The sequence below is a fragment of the Musa acuminata genome, chromosome BXJ2-2, assembly GCF_036884655.1.
Source record: "Musa acuminata AAA Group cultivar baxijiao chromosome BXJ2-2, Cavendish_Baxijiao_AAA, whole genome shotgun sequence".
In the NCBI taxonomy this organism is placed as follows: domain Eukaryota; kingdom Viridiplantae; phylum Streptophyta; class Magnoliopsida; order Zingiberales; family Musaceae; genus Musa; species Musa acuminata.
The window spans coordinates 25,466,471-25,486,097 of NC_088339.1; the positions used below are offsets into that span (position 1 = coordinate 25,466,471).

The window sequence follows — 19,627 nt, forward strand, 5'->3', positions numbered from 1 at the left end:
CAAAATCAAATCAAATCAAATAAAAGAAGAAAAAACCAAGTCAGAAAAAAAAAATTATTGAACTTCTCAAAATAAAAAACAATTATAGATCTTAAGTGACTCTTAAAATTTGAATAATTGATGCTTAAATTGATCTACACGTAGATACCACCTATTTATGGATATAAAATATAAGAATCCTTAATCCCTATAGCACTATCACCTACTTATGTATATAAAATGCAAGAATCCTTAATCCATATAACTCTATCTAATATTATTTGAAATCTTCTAAAATTTATTTTGAACTAAGAATTCCTTATATTTAAAATTTTATATAATTTTATTTAAAATATAAATATATTAATTTATAATGTTTCGAAATATACTTTTAACTTCTTAACAAATATATCACCGGAACTATGATGAGGGCGACACTAGATGTCTCTGGGTGTTCTTGGGTTCAGTGTGGCACCGGAGCTATGGAAGAATAGCCATGGATGGCAACAACACCTGCGATCCAGGGTGCAGCGGTAGATGTCTCTGTGTGTTCTTGGATTCAATGTGGCACCGGAGCTACGGAAGAAGTGCCATGGATGGCGGCGGCACCTACGATTCAAGGTTCGATGGCAGATGTCTCTGGGTGTTCTTGGGTTCAATGTGGCACCGGAGCTATGGAAGAAGTGCCATGGATGGCGACGGCACCTACGATCCAAGGTGTGATGATAGATGTCTAGGTGTTCTTGGGTTCAATGTGGCACCGGAGCTATGGAAGAAGTACCGTGGATGGTGACGACACCTGGTGCGATAAAAGATATTTTTGGGTATTCTTGTGTCCCTGACACAGGAGTTTTGAGAAAATAGCCATCTTACGAGGGTTCCCATTCCATGCCAGAAGCGTGAACTTATGATGACATGGATGGATTTGTTGACGACCTCGACCTCTCAAAAGCGTGGACTTGCCATGAGATGTATGGATTTCTTGACGACCTCAACCTCGTGGTGGAGGCCACATTCGCAACAGTGACATTGGTAGCTCCACCTGCTACAGAGTCATGGATGGCGGCACCACCCACGAGCCAGGGTGCGACGGCTGATGTCCCCGGAGAATAAAGCCATCGCGCTGCAGTGGAAGAAGCATGGACTAGGGAAAGAGATTGAAAACCCGTATAGAAGGCTCTAACTAAGAGAAACTGGAATTGTGCCTGTAACATAGACGACACCAATTGTCCTCTTGTATGTACCATGAATCACTCGCTCACTCTTATTGTCAATCTAAAACTCAACAGTTCCATTCGAGTGGAAGCACAAACATGACTCAATTGTATGATCGATATTTTCCTCTCTGTTGGACTCTGTTCTATAGCCAATAAATTTTACTGAGTGTTGGGGGGGCACACACCAATAAAGGAAGTGCACGCATGTGTTTCTCCTTTCTTCTTCTTCTCTCTCCTCTCTAGCCCGACGTGCATTTGCCGTTTTCCTCCCTCTATGAGCCCTCCTTCCTCCTACTTCTGGATCCGCCCAAACTAAATAAGGATAGCCATGTCCAAACGAAATAAAAACATAATATTTTGTTCGATTCCTGTTCGAAGTAGGAAACTTTGGGTGTTTCCTAATTCGATAGCCCCCCACCCCTCTCTCTCTATACATATATGATACTCCTCACTTGCGACACCACTTTTCTTCCCTCTCGCTACACTCCTCTGCCGCTGCGAATCCCCCCGGCTTTAGCATTCCCGAGATGGAAGTGTACAAGAAAGCGCCCTGGGAATTGATGGTCCGCTCCAGCTACCTTCCCATGGGTGTGTCCTACTGCTTCGTCCGCGTGCCCCGCTGCAAAGCCAGGGACAATAGGCTGAAGTGGAAGACGCGCGGTGGAAGGTGGGTCGCCAACGGCAAGCCCCGCCACATACCCCATCAAGATAGGAGGGCGGCGATCGCCGGGACTCGGAGGAGTCTCAAATTCTTCAAGGACAACGGTGATCCGAGAAAGAAGAACAAGGACAGCAGCCTCGGTCTGCAGTGGATAATGCACGAGTACCGCCTCCACCCCAGCTTGTACGAGACGATCCCCTCCTACGAGACCGAGGAGATAATCCTGTGCCGAATCCAGCACAAGGGGAGGGGAGCCGCAGACGAGAGCGACGGCGACAGCCTCCCAGCCAAGGCCCCATCTGTGGCAGATGCCCAAGAAACGCCGGAGCCATGGATGGCGGGACCTTCCACTCAGAGCATGGCAATTGACGTCCCCGGGTGTTGTTGGGTTCAATGTGGGACCCGGAGCTATATTTTGTTAAAATAATTATTATATTTGTTTTATCAGTAGTCTCCAATACAGGTAGAACATGACCGTGATGCCACTTAATTTACATCTATATATGAAGCCTGCATGCATGCATATTCATTGCCATTTTGTTAAAATAATTTATGTACTTCCTAATTGCTAAAATTATATCTTTACATTACATGACATGAGTCTTCGCTGTCTCTCGTCGCAATGCCTTCAGCGTCCGTCCATCCCACGTACAGCATTTGGTAATAACTAACTAAGAATTAACTTAGTAAATCGTGTAGGTTCTCGTTGGTATCCAGTGCGAGTGGAGTACGCAGTCTCAAAGCCACAAGATGCACCTCGTTTCTTGGGAAATCGTTTTAGTAATTCACACCCGATTCTTATAAACGAGAATTGCAAATTGCATATGAACACAACCGTGAAGATATTAAATGCAACATGGAGGTTCACACGGATGCTTCAAGATCTTTTGAGAACAAATACATCGGATGGTTTCTTGTACAATCTAGTGAATCTTATAACACACTACATTTGTGCGCTCCGGCCATAATCAAAGAAAGAGCATCTCAAGAAAACGAGATGCTCTTGCACAGTTGGCCAAATATCAAATTAAAGAAAGAGAAAGAGAAAACACAGGTAAACACAAAGTCAGCCGGCCGAAACACCACATGGTCGTTATTGCCTTGGTAGACTTGAGTACTCAATTCCGCTCTCCGATGATGTTATATTAGAGGATGCATCCGATGACGAATTGCTACGCATGCCATTCCGAAAGCTTTTTGTCTCAAGTTCTTGATTCCTATTGTGTTCTGGAACCGCAGGTCGTTGGCCCTCATCTGCCAATCTCTTAAGGATGTTCATCACGGTTGGAAGAAACCTTGTGGACAAGGATAGCAGCCCAGGAAGCTGACGGACGAATATCAAACTAGCTCAAGTCAGAGCTGAACTTTTTTGAGAAAGCAAGAATGCTAGTTTAACTTAACATGATCTAGAACTCACAGCTCCATTGCTGAATACACCCGATATGTCTAGCTGAACCCATAGGGCTTTGCCGACCAAAAAGATGACAAATATGACAACCAAGTAGAGAGGATTTCTTCAACACAAAAGTTATTCTGTTAGAATACCAATGATACCGGAGATCCAACAGAAAATAAACTACCTAAATCAAGTGAAGTACCTAAGAAGTGTCATAAATTCATTGAACCCCAAGATAAGAATGGCAACAATTGCCCACGGAGGGGGCAACATGCTATTGTTACGCTTATTGGCTTCCTGGAAGTGACATACATTAGCAAAGAATATTAGAGGTAAAATGTTTAGCAGCAGAAAAATATTACATCATAATCATAAAGACTAGCTTTCAACGTGTTGCAGGATAGTTGTATATCATGCCATGTTAGTAGGAGATTTATCTCTTGAGGTAAACACATGAGGAAAAATATTAGATATAGTTCCATAAGTTCAAGTTTGAGAGGGAAAGTTCTGCACACATGTCCACATCAACTTGTAATATTTTTTATTTTCTTTATTTTCACCCTGCTTTTCCGTCTCTCCTATTTGGCTCTAAATTGAAGACTAAGCCCACATGCTGTCAGAGGACCAGGTAATTCCAAGATTCTGATCTGTGGCCAGACCTTGATATGCTTCTTTTCTCCCAATTTTTCATCTTCTTGGACTTGTCTACGTTAGGACAAAGATCTCCATCCTTGATTTCCAACACAAAAGAAATCTCAGTCTCTTCTAGTGTCTTTCCTATTTCCCCACTGTGTTGTAAGTTGATCTCTTTCTCACTCTCATATTATGATTTACAAAATATTTTGTTTCTATTGAAAACAATTGTAGGAACTCCATGATTTCTGTATATCCATTCCACAATAACCTTTTCAGAATAGCAACATTCCTTAATTGATAATCATCAATTAACGAATGTCTGGTTCCGAGTAGCTATAGATCCATCCGTAGGTTAGTGTTCATCTTCCTTCTACCATTACTAGTTTTATAGCATTGGTCCACAGGTAACCAGATGGATCAGCAAGTTAATTGAATGGAAATAAAGCTCAAAGTTCCAAGTCAGTGCTGTGAATTCTTATAGCAAAACAGCAAATATGCATAAAATTTAGAGGCTCCCTGCATTTAAGAACTAAGATAGAATTCAATTATATGTGGATTCATTCACAAGCGAAAGAAAATTGTTATACCCAAAATTGCAAGAAGGGCTATGTCTCAAATATGAAAGCTACAGGTGGTAAATCTACCAACGGCAAAATCTTATCTGCTTTTAATATGTAGTTGCAATGAAGGGCCAAAGCACCAGAAACTTTGCAAAAAAGCAGGATAAGTTTGAGAAAATGCCTGAGCTGAAATAGCCTGAGTGACAGTATACTCGGTTTCTGATTGGAACTGTCTCCACAATGATCTACATTGGACTGGAGTAATCAAAGTTTTTGTTTGTGGAACCTGGTAGAATAATAAAGTAGATTAATTGCTAATACTATATTATGGTACCAAACAAAAAAACATAGTGTAACCTGGACTTTGGCACTCTTTTCTATTGCTTTAGAAAAATGAAACTACAACAGCCACATTCAGCAGATTGATAGGGAGTATCATATGTTCTCAGAGCATCTATTTATACTACCCAACTGATAATAATCAGTTACAATTCTTAAGGGCTAGCAGAGTACAATATCTGAAATGACGCAAGGAGCGCCCATAGTAATGAGTTAACCATAGGTCATTGGTCCAACCATGGCCGAACCACCAAACCAGTCACAGCTACTGGTTGACATCCAGGTCAGGTTTCTAGAAGAAGGATATGTGGTAAATACTAAATGCGATGAAGTTCTCTATTATAATAAACTACAGATGTAATATAAAAATCATACATGATGCTTTCACTTAAAATGACAACAAAATATCTAAGACACAATCATTAGCAAAAAAATGTTATGAGAATTTTTATAACCTCTTCCCATGAACTTGAAGCAAGCGGATCAAGAATTTGGATGCTTCGGCTTGAACCACCACTATCAGAAGCATCCATCAAAGAAAATGAGAGAGCATTCTCGATTTTATCATTTTTATCATCCAAACGAATAACAGTCATTACAGACATCAATTTCAGAGACTGCAAAAGAAAGTAGGCAGAACAATCAGATTGTTCAAGGCATTAAAACTGAAATTATATAATAAGAGAGAAATTCCCCGTGACATACTGCAGAGCGAGCAGTTTTTGTGATTGCTTTTATGTCTTCCTTTCCTGTCCAAATTCTTGGCATGGAATCAGCATCGTGACTGAACAATGTAGAGAATCTGTAAGGGGAACTAAAATATGTCAACTTAGTTTTCTCAAGAATGATATCAGAACCCAAAACAACTGACAAAAGCAATACCTGTCCTTCATACGGATCAAGACTCTTCCAGCCTCTTCTTTTGCCTTTGATTCAACAACACTTTTAGCATATTCCTCTAGCTGTAAGATCATTTTATCAACAGTTGCCTGGTCAAGATCAAATGCTAAAAGTGCAGAAGAAAACCCAGAAATAGCAGATTTGGTCTCTCGTTGGAGAAGTTCCCTTATTGCTGGCCAAGTATCATCACTAGCCGCATCAAGAAGAGCTTCTACAGGTTCTGAAAGAGCTCTATTGAGTTGTCCCTGCAAGTATATCATGTGGTAATGAATGACTGGCTATTCTAACAGTAATTATCCTTAATTTCATCTTTCTGTTTGCAGAAAAGTATAAATGGTTATACAACCTTCTAGGCCTAAATTAAAAGATGCCATACAGACCTCATACAGTGTGGTAAGCTCAGAAAGCTTTGCAGCACGAACTGAAGTTACATAAACATCAATATCTCGCCGAAGCTTTTCTCGAACTTTCGAGGGGTCCCATCTTGCTTGTTCAATAGCAGCACCTGCAATCCCCGAGAACAGCCTAACAACCACGAGCAAAATACACACCAAACAAAGAATATAAAATTAAAACACACATGTGCATACCTTCACAGCCCTTATCAAACTTTAACATGAAAGATTGAGTGCAATCATGTACAGCAACAGCAAATCCTTCTCTTTCAATAGCCTTGTCAAGAGCTTCCTTAAAGTCATTTAAAGTTTTTGCCCGAACATGCCCCAACATGGATTGATATGCAGGATTTACTAGCTAGAAAGAGAAATTACTTCAATTAGATGCAGTTGAAGACAATGTCACTGATTTGACAATTTTTACTGGAATGAATACAGATATATTTCAAAATATTTGTGAGATGAGAACATAGTGTTAAATCAATCATACAATGTGAAAAACCTAGTGGTTTCAGTTAGGTGCAAAACATGCAATTCTTCTGATCTGTCCGGAACCGCCTCAGAGTGTAAAACATAGAGAAATTATTATGCTCAACCTTTGTTATCAGGCATAAAGCCATAACAAACTAGCAAATAACTATTCATCCTGGAAGTTTAAAAAAGGCCCTCTAATTCTCTTGGGAGATTAATATTCTAATACAAAAGAGAGAATCTTTCATATAATCAAACTGAATCCATCCACCTAAAGATTCAGTGAGATGCAAATAAAGGTAAGCTTTGAACTTGGCAAAATCTCACTGAACTAAAGGATGTGTTATTCATGTTAATTGAAAAAGACTGTGTACCTTACATGATGCATATATAAAGTTATTTTATATGCAATAACCAAAGCTTATTTCCATAAAACTTCGTGACATACATGGATATAACATCCCTCACAAGGAAATTGTGACACCCACAAATTGAAAAAAATCAAGATCATTTATATATACCACTAGATAGTTTGTTAAATGTAATACTGAATAGCATATTTACCTCCATTCAGCAACTAGTACAAGTTATGTCAACACAGAAATAACACAAACACAATATGTGATGGAGCAACATCATGCAGAACAGCAAAAAATGTCCTCAAAGGTCAGAAAGAAACAATTGAATTTTGGAAAAAAAAATGGCATATTTCAGATTATTCATCTCAAAGCCTCCAATTAATAAACCATATAATAGCAGAACAAAGGACCATCAACTAAATTGTCAGCTATCGGGAACTTTTTGCAGTGCAGTTAACCTTCTCTGGTGACCTATCATATCATATCAGTTTGATGAGGTTTATGTTAATGGCACTAGAACTTGAACTGAATGCTGCCTGCTACCACAGGGTAACAGTACCTGGAGAAGTTTTGTTTCAAGTTCTTGTCTCTTTGAAGTCCTAACAGATTCATCAAAATAAATAACTTCCATGTCGTATCTGCAAAATGAAAAAAAAAACATTACTTCAACAATTCCAAGGAGAAATTAAACCAGAGAAATTAGTGATATGCATTTAGCAGTACTCAAGGTTGAAGAAACAAAACTGTTGTATTTATTACTATAAAATGCATGAACTCCATAAAAATATGGCACTTAGTTATATCTGTCATGACTTTTGTAAGTAATATAGTTATACTTCAACCCATGCAAAAAGCCAGGTGTTAAGGTATTCACGAGAATCCAAAAAAAATTCTCAAGCAAAGCCAGTGTTGTAACAAATCCTTGCCTTTTTCATTTCATCTACAGGTGTAACATACGTAGATACACATTGCATAAGAGAAAATAGACACTGATGAAGCAGCACCACTGGTTGTATAAGTGAAAACAAAATTTGACTTAGTCTTTATTGCAGAATTGTGATATAATAACAGGATGCACTACTGATTAACTTCATAAGCTCTCAAGACTCTTGGCCCCCACAAGAATGTATTCGCAACCTTTCCAACATGCCATAGATATCAATGGGGAAAAAACCATAGTTCCATCACTTGCATCAGCTTTATGAAACATCACTACCTTTACCCCTATCTATCTATAGAAACAGTATTTGAAGCCCTTCAACCCTACAAATGTAGGTCTATTACAAAACATTGTTCTTTTATCCTGATTTATACAATGATCAAACTCATCTAAATAGTAGACTCATGTAAATGGCAGTGTCACCTGTAATTCTGGGTAAATCACACACTATCTTAAGTTATTAATTAGAAAATCTCCACTCTAGAAAATCACTTCTATCTTTCTCAAAAAAATTTATGCCTTTGCTAGTAGAAAATAGCCTAAATGTCCAAAGTTCATCCTATAAGTGAAACAATAAGTTGTAGTTCTGTCTGAACATGGTAAACATCTCCGAAAGAGAAACTAGAAGTTTTAATTACCGGGCAAAAAGAGATCCGGGCAACTACAGTATACTAGATATTCTCACATTAGCCCTAACCTAACTTATATCATCAAATAATGATGCAACAAAACCAATGAAGAATCCACATTCACAGTTAATGATGCAACAAAAAAGAAAACTTATTGGAACTTGAGTTCCAAGAAGTATATTTTCTGATAAAAACACATAGAACTTGAATTTTGAAGAACTTGGGCCACCAAATCTGAATTCCAATAACTCAATTTCGAGAAGTTTCCACTTTGATCAGACAAAACAGCCTTAAACCCAATTACCACTGCTAATAAATTACCAATCATTTAACCACTTCCAAGTTCCACCCCATTATTCCACTCTCCTTGTCTACCACATCTTCCTTAATACCACCATACACATGGTACACGAGCAATTCCTCTATAAAACCTCTTAACAGCCACAATCAGAGTTCGACAGCCAAAGCCCAAGGCCAAGAGGGATCACATGGTGGCAAAGTATCAACACTTGAAGGAGAATGGCAAGAGGTAGAATGTGTGCTCACATGCCTCTTGCAGTATTCACTTCTAGCTGTCCCGCAAGCCTGCCCATCACACTGATGGCAAGAACATCAAGTGGTTCCTCCATGGATATTTTTCGATGTGCTTCTCTTACAGAGGCATACAAAACCACCTCTATGAATAGGTTGGATCTTGTCCAAGGCTATCAAATACTTTAGTTTCACAGTGAGAAGGAACCTCAAGATGGCACTATGAAACAGTAGTAATCTACAGAAATTCATTCCATGGAGACCATATATACAAAGACTACCTAGAAAGTTCAAGCACAACGCGAGTAACTTCAATATACATGCTACATATTCAAGCATAATGTCCAAAATAAAGTTCTGGACTGCTAAATCTGGAAATTTTTAAGGACATTACTAACAAGTGGAATGCTCACCCAGACAAGCACTTGTCCAATATTGCACTGAGCTTCTTTCCAAAACCTGGAACAAGATCATGCTGAACAGCTTCTTCAAGTTGAAGCCACTCCTGTAACACACAAAGAAAGGTGTCCATCGTCAAAAGTTGCTGATACAAAAGCATGTACAAGCTGGATACCATTACCTCATCAGCATTTATGAAAGCAAGCTTTTCATTAGCAATTTCTTCACAACGTACAGTGGCTACCATAACCTAGAAGAATATGAAACACCAATAAAAATAATCTCATAGGAATGTCAATGAAACAACTACTGAAGCAATCTGATCATTGCCTTGTGTGCAGGCAGGTCAAGGTCCTTGTTCTCTTTGATAACCTTCCATATCTGCTGTGCACTAAATGAAAATCCTGAAGCAGGAATGACCCCACGTCGATCTCCAGCAAGGCCACCAGGTGCGATAGAATGATAAAATTTTTGTCTTAAACTTGCAACCTTTTGTTAATTGTGATGGAACATGGCAGAAAAAGAAAGAATTTCAGAAATTGGCAGACACATATTAGACCTCAAAAGGCATTATGCATCATAACTGTTGACTGCATTGTCATTCAATTTCATTGAAGAATACTTAGTTTTCAATGACTTAAAAACATAATGTTGAAAACAAGTTAAACAAGATAAAATGACACAAACATACAAAAAGGTATCTGTTTTGTCCTTTTTTCTAAACTCCAAAGTTCAATTTAAATCTTATGCCATGAGATCACTCCAAAGTTTCAACTGCAGAACAATAAAGTCACGTTTGAAGTAACAAAAAAATAATCCCTCAAAATATATTAAGTGCAAGAAACATTAATGGATGAACTTTCAAGAAAATCGAGAAACCAATACACAGTGTGCTACCAGCACTTAGCAAAGACATACCTTTAGAAAGACTAGGAGGGCCATGTAAAAAGTAAATGTCCAAGAGTTGTTATAAAATGTTACCACATTCTTGCAAGGGCTACCCATCATGGAGAGGATGGGGGCAAAAGAACCCTCCCCCCAGTAAAAGAGAAAAGGGAACTCTAAAACTACACTTGTATAGAAATGCTACAGTAACTTAAATAATATTATTAAGAGCTTCAAAGTATCACAACACATGATTAATGACCAAGGATCCGTTATGTCAGGAATTCCAATCGAGGAAGTACAGTTCATATAGATCTCATTCCAGCTACAAAATGAACCTAAAATAATCAAATTTTCAAGGATCCAAAGGAAATAAAGGCATCTGGCACTCAAAAGGCAATAGATTCATCAATCCATCACCAACTCATACGTGTCCAATTGCATCAATCTTGATTTAGGCTTAACAACAAGATAGTGAGGATGCTACCAAATGCAATGGAAGCAACTAAGAACATAGTGACCACCATATGCAATGGGAGCAATTGGTGTAGCCATAATTTAATTTAGGGTTAGAACCGGGTCAGCTAAAGCAAGCAGTTAAATATTGAGTATACTACTATGACCTGTCAGTTTTGATTCTAGTTCTTTACTTTAGTTTTTTGTTTCTCTTTGGGACATTAATCCAGCTGAAAATTAAATATTATTTGGAATGCATGAGCAGGTGATGCCTTAAGATACTGGTACTGATCACAACAGAATATACTCACTCTACAACAAACACAGAAAATAAAGTGGTTATCATCTATTTTGTTTCCTCATTAGTAGTCCTATGTTTTATGGAACCAGGCTTCTAGATTTATTGAGTCTAATAATGAAGAAGAATACAAGAATGTATATCGGTGGAAGTAAAGTTTTCCTTGGCCAGCAGGACCGACATCTCTCATCAATATGAATTGAAGCTTTCTATCCTTTCATTCAATCCAAATCAGCTCCATCCAATTGGACTGAGCCCCATCCAATTGGTATAGCCTCGTCATAGTTACATTAGAAAGTCTATTGTAGGTCCTAAAGACAAAAGTTTAATGAAGGATCTTGAGACAAAAGAATGTAAATGTTATATTAATGGGTTATTTTTTTCTTCAGTGACAAAACACTAGAATACCATATAAGCTCAATTGCTGTTGCACTAGAAATATTTAATATTTAGGTCCACACTCCATATGCTCCTTGCTATTCTAGATCCAAGGTTCAGTGTAGCTGCCCATCACACCAGGATCGACTTCCTGCCTTCTTTTAATATAAATGTATATATCTCATCAGATGCATTACTATGAATATCAAAAAGAGAGATGTCTGGTGGACTTAGTTCAGTTAGTTCGTGAATTGTCATTATGTGACAGCTCACCTGTTCTTTAAATTGTTCTTCTTTCTCTTCGTAACTTGAAAGAGCCACAACTTGTACCTGGAAATTTATGGCATGAGAATGGAAGTAACAGATTAAATTCGATCAGAAACCAGCAAAAACTAAAGATTAGCTTATCATACATTGAAAAATTCGCTAAGAGGAGTTTCTTTATGAGCTTGTGGTTTTGGAACATTATCCCATATCTGCAAGAAATGTGTGTGAGACATTAAAGATAAAATTGTTACAGAAAATGAAAAGCACGAGCACTATATAACAGGCACCTTCTGAATATCCTCCCTGAGAATAGGTTCAAGACTTTCCAGCGGTGTCTGCTCATGAAACAAGATGTCAATTGCAATTACATACCGGTTAGAAAAAAAGGAGCTACCAATATTTTGTGTAAAAAACGAAATTTTCACCTTGGTTTTATCACGTATGACAAATAGTAATGTTGTTTTACGAGGGCTAAACAACCTCATCATCACCTGTTATGTGAGAAACATAAGAATGAAAGTGAAAATTATAAGCTGATACAAACAGGAACAACTGAAATATTGAAGCTTATATGCCTAGATGGGTGTGTAAGTCTTTTATGTCTAAGATTACCTGAAATACTGTCTTTAAAAGAGGCTTGTTTGCAGCTTGTTCTCGACCAATATCATGACACCACCTATTTTATGGAGGCAAAATTAAGAGAGAAAAAAAAATGTGTTGCTTAATTAACTGTAGTCTTACATGTTTATAAGGACTATATCTGAAACTGCTAAAGCAAAAAGTGCACTCTGCTTCTCAAATGTTGTGTCATCCTGAACACAAAATAGATGATAAATCACATCATAAGGCAATGTATAGTAGAAGCATTATGAGTCGAGAATCATAATCTTATGCACTGACTATTATGTTCAAGAGTTTGCTTATCTTAAGTTAGTTCATAAAGAATAAGGACACATAAAAATTATAGCCAGATCAAGGAAAAACAGTTTCCAAGTATACAAAAATAAACCTTGATTAGGTGCAAGTTTTGGTTCATCATCTCATGAATTCCTTGTTTAACTTTCACTATAGGTGCATAATTAAATAAACAATCATTGAGTAGATACCTAGAAGTTAAACAAGCATGTTTCAATTTAGAGGCACAAAGAACCCAAAGGAAATTGCACCAAGACACAAACCAAGTAGCATGTTTAGAAAATCCATTGATTCTGCAAACATAGATGGGATCATGGTAAATCAAAGACCAAAATCAACTAAATCTTAAAGACCGACAATTTTGCCAACTGAGAGGTAAGAGCAGAGACACAAGGGCTCCATCAACTCAGAGGTCCCAGAAACATATTTCTTAATGCTTGTTAAAATCACATGAGAGATGTTAATCCTGGAGTAGATGGACCGTACTTTGGGGAATATTTTAGCACTAGTAAAGATGTTAAACTCTACTAGCATGTCTTGCAACTAATAAAATCAAGAAAAACTGATTACAGATGCACAAGTTGGAGATCCAGAGGAATGACCAAGCAATTTTAAGTGTCAGACCTTCCCTGATAGATTTTTATTATACTAGTCAATATAGGACCTGGAAAAGGAAACACAATCTCTCTCTGTATGGATCAACAAGTCTTTCAACACTGGTAAACGATGGTCTCTTTCACTTATTCTGTGCGGTTGTGATTCTGTGTTAAGCAGTCAAGATTGCAAAGACGGCTAGAGATGAAACAAAATCATCAAATGCCATAACCTAATTTTGATGATTCTTATATTATTTTTGTTAACATTATATAATATAAGATGACTTAAAGGGATAATGGTACCACAAAAGATCATTATGCATTTAAGTTGGAGAGCAGAATGTCAAGTATATTAGAATCAAAAGAATCAGTTACATAATCAATAATCATCGGGCAGCAACTTAAGGAATGCTTTGCACCATCACTTCTCTTTTTCTTCCTTTCTTTCTTTTCCCATTTTCTCCAAAAGTCCTTTTTCAGCACCTGATAGGCCCAGTTTTCATTGTCTATATTTTTTTGGTTTATCTTCTTTATCTTAATTGGTGTGAAAATGATGGTAGCGGGGCTGGAGTTGTTAGCAAGAAGCCTGTCAAATAACTCCTGAGACAAGCAGGAAAATATAGCATCTGAAATAAGTTCATCGGAAGTAGAAAACCACCTATTTTTTTATTATATAATATTTATTCTTACTTTGTTACCTGCATCAGGTTTCCACCCTTTCCCTCAATCATTGCTGCAAATGCAGCATGACTGTTTGAACCACAAAGATGATTTTGGATCTTAAGTCTTCTCCATGTAAAATAAAAACAAATTCGGTGGTTACCAAAACGTGGTCAACAAGCAATCAGATAAAATTACCAAATTTAAAGTGTTAGAGTTTTGGATCAGGTCAACCAAAGATAAGTTTTAAGACAAGTTCTGATCGTTCCAGAATCACCCATGGCTATATTATTGATCACAGAAGTAACCATCTATGATCTAACCATGTACTCCATATTGCATAAATTAAGCAAATACAGTACATGTAGAGAAAATAGTTGGCCCTAGTTCAGAATAAACATCCAGTCTGTTCCAAGTATCAAGGCTTCATTGCATAAAAATAAAGAAAAACCATACAGTGCAGAACCATATTCATCCAGCACCCAATGGTCGTAAATGTAATGATTTGTGATGGCATGCTTTTTTATAAGCTCTATAAAAACATTGATATCTGATTTTACAATCTAGCAATGGCTGACATAATGTTAAATCGTATGACAATCCATGAAATGGAGTTTTTGACTATGTCTATCCAATCACATCATGTCATTCTTTTTCTGACCTTGCAAATATTGGAGGTTCAGATGATTTCACTTTACATGCCCTAACCAACTGTGTTTTTCAACTTACTGAAAATTCTCCTTGGATACAGGATTAATGTTGTACAATATGAATATTTTGACTTTGCATGATAGTATGCACAATGTTGCGCCAAAAGGAACTCGACCATTCATAAACTGGATAGATACCTCCCCTCGCTCTCTTCCATCGGTACCCTCCAAATCCATAACGATTGTACATGGCTCAATATCAGCACATCTCGCTAGCCAAATGCCTTTAGTAGTCTGTGACCTGAAGAAATATGACTATTAAATCATAGTTGAATGAAATGAATTGGCTAAAGTGAGAATGATGCAGATGAATTAAATGGGCGACAATAGAAAAGCTTACCTTCCCCTAAAAGCATCCATCTCTCGAAAATTGGTGCCAAACAAATGGTTCAAAAGTGTGCTCTTACCTGTCATAGCAATAATAGTTTATGAAGGACCTTTACCAGCAATTACTGTATGGAAGCAGTGGTCAAGTCTAAAAGATTGCAGATGCTCAACCACAAGGAGCCAGTGACATATATAATTTTAATGGTGACACATAATCTTATTAACTTTGAAAGAGTAAGTATGTTCTTGTATAAGGACTTACAACAAAGCTGAACCACAAAAAACTACTCCAGATGATTGAAAAATGTATTTCTCAGGTAGTGAGCAATGTAGTGAAGCAACTTTTTGAATTGCTTAGCACAACCATAAAGCAAAAAAGCACGAGAGGCAGCAGCAACAATACTGCCATTGGTGGAGCAAGTTATAGAAGATAACCTAAGCAAAGAAATATAAGTCATATGCTTTGAATTTGGTGAAGTGATTCAAAACCAATTCATAGAAATGCCCACTAAAGGATTATGCCACTAAAAATTGGATATATGTGGACCCTTAGAAGCCATCTGACACCTTCTACATTACACTCTACATACAGCTGAGCATCTAGCAACACCTTCTAAAGATAATTTAACCCAATTTGTAACGGGATTGGCCAAAACCATTTCCCAGTATTAAAATTTCTTAGGTCCATACAATCCAGGCCTTAAAATTGATCAAGATCAGCCAAGTTATGTCAAGTTTGGCCAGGATATGCTCCAGCACATGAAATCAACAGGGATCACCAAAGATGGTAAGGATTGATAAGGATCATCCAGTCAGAGTTAATCCTTGATTTCTTTAAGCTGATTCCATTCCGCTGATATGATCCATTTGATTTTGCCATATCACAATTGCGACTTTCCAATCATTCAAACAAAGCTCATGGTTCCTCAATTTAAGATCCCCACATAAAGTAACAAACTTATATGTAACAAATTAATTATATATCATTCACAATATTACATAAAGAACCTTGCAAAATCCACTCTACTTAGCCTCAAATTTTGAGGCTTGATGGTAAATCAAAAGGAAAAAGGATAGATGTCACTCATTTATCTAAGAAGGCTTTCAATGACAATTACTGACTTTGCTAAATGATTTTAGTATTAGCAGCAGAAAAAACAAATGGGAGGAAGTCAAATAGCAAAGGATTGAAAAGTTTGCAGTAATAATTCATGTAACTTGCAAGCATACCACTACTTTGTGGGCCCATAATAGAGACCACAGCATAGGATAGTCCACACTCAGCCAACTTCACCATCTTAATAAAATTTTCGATGCCAGCATCATTGAATGCACCATCTCCATCAATAAGTTGGGTAGAACAACAATGTTCATCCATTTTTTTCTGAAAAAGAAGAAAACAGTAATTGATTTGAGATACAGATTATCCTGTCCAAACTATTTTGCCACCACTTCCATTTCCATGGATTTGGAAGCCTGCAGCCACCAAAATGAACATATGAAATGATTCATGAAGGGTTTATTCCTATTGAGAATGTGCCAAATCTAGGTGCTATAATTAAGCTAGAAGCAGTGAGAAAATTGCCACCCATGAGAGTTCCAAGGAACGACAACTTTTGAAATAATAAATACAAAGGAGACATCAGAATTTACAGTAAAATTAAAAAAGAAAAAAGAAGTTGGCCAATGCTCCTCTGCTTTATCATTCTTATCTCATTTCTCATATACATGAACTAGAATAGAATACAAAGTACATATATGTTCAAAATATCCATGAACCATACAAAAGCTAGAAATAAACTTCTAAACAGCAAATGTTTATTAATGGAAAATGGAATTTCAAAAGCAAGTACAAACGAATGCACCCTTCAGTGGATCACTTTTTAATTTAAATTATAGGGGGTGCATAAGTAGAAAAGGAGATGTAACGATGACCATAGACAGAGAAGAAAGAAATTTCAACGACTGATCCATCTCTCAACTCCTTAATCATCACATGCAAGAAAAAAGTACCTTATTTCCAACAGCCAAAGTCTGACGTTGAAGTATATCGATCATATATTAGAAAAAATGATAAGAAATGCACAGTTTAAGTGTTTAATTGATTCCCTATAGGCACACATGAAATGAGATCGATCAGCATTCTTGCAGGAAATATCCAAGAACGTAATTCAAGGTGAGTTATGAACAACTGTCACGGAATAATTAAACTAGTGAGATCAATAATATAAGCACTACGAACGCAGACTAGATTTGGCTGGATTCATCCCAAAACCAAAAGACTTCATGTACCTGAGATATTCACTTGAATCTTCGAAGCAAGAAATTTCTACTGCATCTACGAAAGGATGATCCCAATCAAAGAAACATCACAAAGATTATGGAAGAAAACAACAAAAAGAGTAACAATCAAACACTAACCAACTGGAATACCAAGAAAGCAACAGGACCAAGTCAAACCCTAATCACGAACAACTAGCACCGTCACAAGAATCATCGTAATCATCAAGAAGGGTGGAAATCGAGAACTAAATTCTTTAAAAAAAAAGAGCAACAAATCCAAAGTCTTAAAAGAACAAGATATTGAACTTATAGAACAGGCGGATCGGGCTGACGCATGCATCAAATACATCAAGAATCTCGGTGGCATGATCGTAACCAAGAAGGCCGCATCGGGAAGGAGAAGGGAAGATCTGGGGACGTACCTACGGGAGGAGGAGATGGTCAGCGGAAGGCCTCTCCACAGTCGGGTTTCAGAAGAGCAGCAGCAGAACAAGAAGACGGAGAGCTAAATATCAAACGGAAAGGAACGAGAAATGACGGCGGTGTTGAACTAATAATAAGAGAAACTAAAGGACGAATTTTAAGTTGAACTAATACGATTATAATAATTTTACACTATGTTATAATATCTTTAATAATACACAAAAAAAATACTATAATATAATATAAATATATTGTGTTATTGTATTGCCGTATTACATGTTTTCCTAATATTACTAAATATAATTTTTTGTATTATTGAAAATACTATTACTAAATATAATTGTCCTAATATTACATTATATTATAATTTTTTAGTATTATTGAAAAAACTGTAAATGAGTGTAAAAACATAATAAATATATTTTTTATAAATTTTATATAAATATATTGTAATATAATATTTTTTATACCACATTATAATTTTTTTAAAAATTACTAAAAACCATAGTATAAAAATATTGTAACCGGACAGAGCTCATCATATAGAGATCGATCCACAGGTAAAGGGAGAGAAAAAAAAAAATATTTCAGATATTATTTAAACAAAATTATTAAGAAATATTCATCAAAACAAAAAGATTTAATAAATGGTGAAATTATTAAAATTGATAAAGGGAAAAAACCAAAAAGATTGATTTTTTTAGAATTCATCAAAACAAAATTATTAAAATTATTAAAAAACATATATCAGCTAAAAAATAAAAACATTTAATAAATCTTTAAAGTTTTCTTTATCAGTGATTGCATACTAACATAATCGACTATATAAGTTAATATAGTCGATTATGTTAAATCGTGAAATTATTAATTTATTGATCATCTGGAGGTTGAAAATGTCAAATAAAAGAATTGATGGAATCATCGTTAAGAAATATTCGGAGATGAGCATGCAAATTACCAAGATTTCAAACATACCAAACAAAATAAAGTGGAATCAAAGGAACCGAGTGATTTGTCGGTTCCAACAACACTCGTCACGTGTTAAAGGTAACGAAAGAAAGGAAGGAAGGAAGGAATGTGTTGCGTTTGCTTCGATTGAAAGTAAGAGGAAGGTGATGACGTGGCCGTTGTAGCTGAAATGTTGGGCTGTGTTGGTTCGGGTTGGGTCAGCAAAATGGAAACGGTAGGAAAAGGCGTTGGATAACTCGAAGGTCATTTTCGACATTCAAGTAGTCATTGTTGTACTTGGATGTACAGTGGTCATACCCCTACAAAGAGAATGGACGGTGCAGCCATCCATCCCGCAAAGCTCTCGAGAGGCCATCCTTGTCCGATCTTCCACCACAAGTCACCTTACTGCATATATCTCATTGTGTGTCCATAACACGATCGTATGAGAAGGAGCCATCAGAGTGTCACCGGGAAAGAGCATCGACAACATTAGAGTCGTCACCCACTATCATCCTCGGTTGGTCTGTGAGGAGTATGTCTAACTTGAGAAAGGGTTTGGAGTTCGTACCATAAGAATGAGGGCTTGGAGAAGTTATAGTGGCAGAGAACATACACAGGTGGACCTTAGTTGTCCCTGCAGAAGCCCAACCCTTCATTTATCCAAGCCCTAACACCTGAACCTCTAGCTATTCGAGTAACATAAGGAGATACCAAACCTTGGTCACATCAAATGGCATGGCTCATGAGTTAACTGAAAGATTTGTTAATGATGAAATATTAAATTAGTTTGAAATATCTTATCTCATCCATTTTAATGAAAGTGAGTCATATTTGTTAAGAGGTATTAAGACATATATTGCGTCATTTCCTAGTAGTTTAGGACAAGAATCAATTGCGGCTCCATTCTGAAAACAGAGTGAGCCACAAATCAACACTTGGCTTGGCTTCCAATAACATCTACCCGCCCACTGGTTGAGCAGTCAGAGTAGATTGTTCTACCCGACCGTCAATTTATAGAGGATGGCATTCGTCACTCCGCAGTCTGCTGCTAGTACAGATCGTGTAC

At 37.0% G+C, this 19,627-nt stretch overlaps 2 protein-coding genes across 4 annotated transcripts; one reads left to right on the forward strand and one right to left on the reverse strand.

Annotated features, from left to right (window-relative positions):
- The first annotated feature begins 1,723 nt into the window (after nt 1-1,723).
- On the forward strand, nt 1,724-2,284 carry LOC135604819 (NAC domain containing protein 50-like). Its single transcript, XM_065094472.1, has one exon. It carries the CDS (start codon nt 1,724-1,726, stop codon nt 2,282-2,284), a length of 561 nt encoding a protein of 186 aa, XP_064950544.1.
- Nucleotides 2,285-2,675: 391 nt separating this feature from the next.
- LOC103976023 (protein ROOT HAIR DEFECTIVE 3) lies at nt 2,676-17,742 on the reverse strand. 3 transcript variants are annotated; one of them, XM_065095832.1, is made up of 24 exons: nt 17,610-17,713; nt 17,197-17,242; nt 16,135-16,288; nt 14,918-14,984; nt 14,716-14,818; nt 12,438-12,508; nt 12,309-12,372; nt 12,122-12,187; nt 11,984-12,031; nt 11,843-11,905; nt 11,703-11,759; nt 9,743-9,901; nt 9,594-9,662; nt 9,427-9,518; nt 7,473-7,551; nt 6,279-6,441; nt 6,069-6,193; nt 5,671-5,933; nt 5,494-5,590; nt 5,244-5,405; nt 4,631-4,735; nt 3,456-3,550; nt 3,275-3,371; nt 2,676-3,181 (listed from the first exon to the last, which is right to left on the reverse strand). In XM_065095832.1, the coding sequence occupies exons 3-24, from the start codon at nt 16,280-16,282 to the stop codon at nt 2,951-2,953; spliced, it is 2,424 nt and encodes an 807-aa protein (XP_064951904.1). In that variant the 5' UTR covers nt 16,283-16,288; nt 17,197-17,242; nt 17,610-17,713; the 3' UTR covers nt 2,676-2,950. The 3 variants fall into 3 exon arrangements, with proteins under 3 accessions (XP_064951904.1, XP_064951905.1, XP_009389470.2); XM_065095833.1 differs by having other exon boundaries at nt 17,197-17,236; nt 17,610-17,694; XM_009391195.3 differs by lacking the exon at nt 17,197-17,242 and having other exon boundaries at nt 17,610-17,742.
- Nucleotides 17,743-19,627: the final 1,885 nt, after the last annotated feature.

What these genes read in the sequence shown, in the direction of transcription:
- LOC135604819 (XM_065094472.1), top strand. Translation starts at nt 1,724, where the DNA reads ATGGAAGTGTACAAGAAAGCGCCCTGGGAATTGATGGTCCGCTCCAGC.
- LOC103976023 (XM_009391195.3), bottom strand. Translation starts at nt 16,282, where the DNA reads ATGGATGAACATTGTTGTTCTACCCAACTTATTGATGGAGATGGTGCA. An exon ending in ATGGAAGAGAGCGAGGGGAG is followed by an intron (nt 12,509 to 14,715) that starts GTATCTATCCAG and finishes TTTTGTGTTCAG; the next exon opens with GATGACACAACATTTGAGAA. An exon ending in TTGATCCGTATGAAGGACAG is followed by an intron (nt 5,591 to 5,670) that starts GTATTGCTTTTG and finishes TTCCCCTTACAG; the next exon opens with ATTCTCTACATTGTTCAGTC.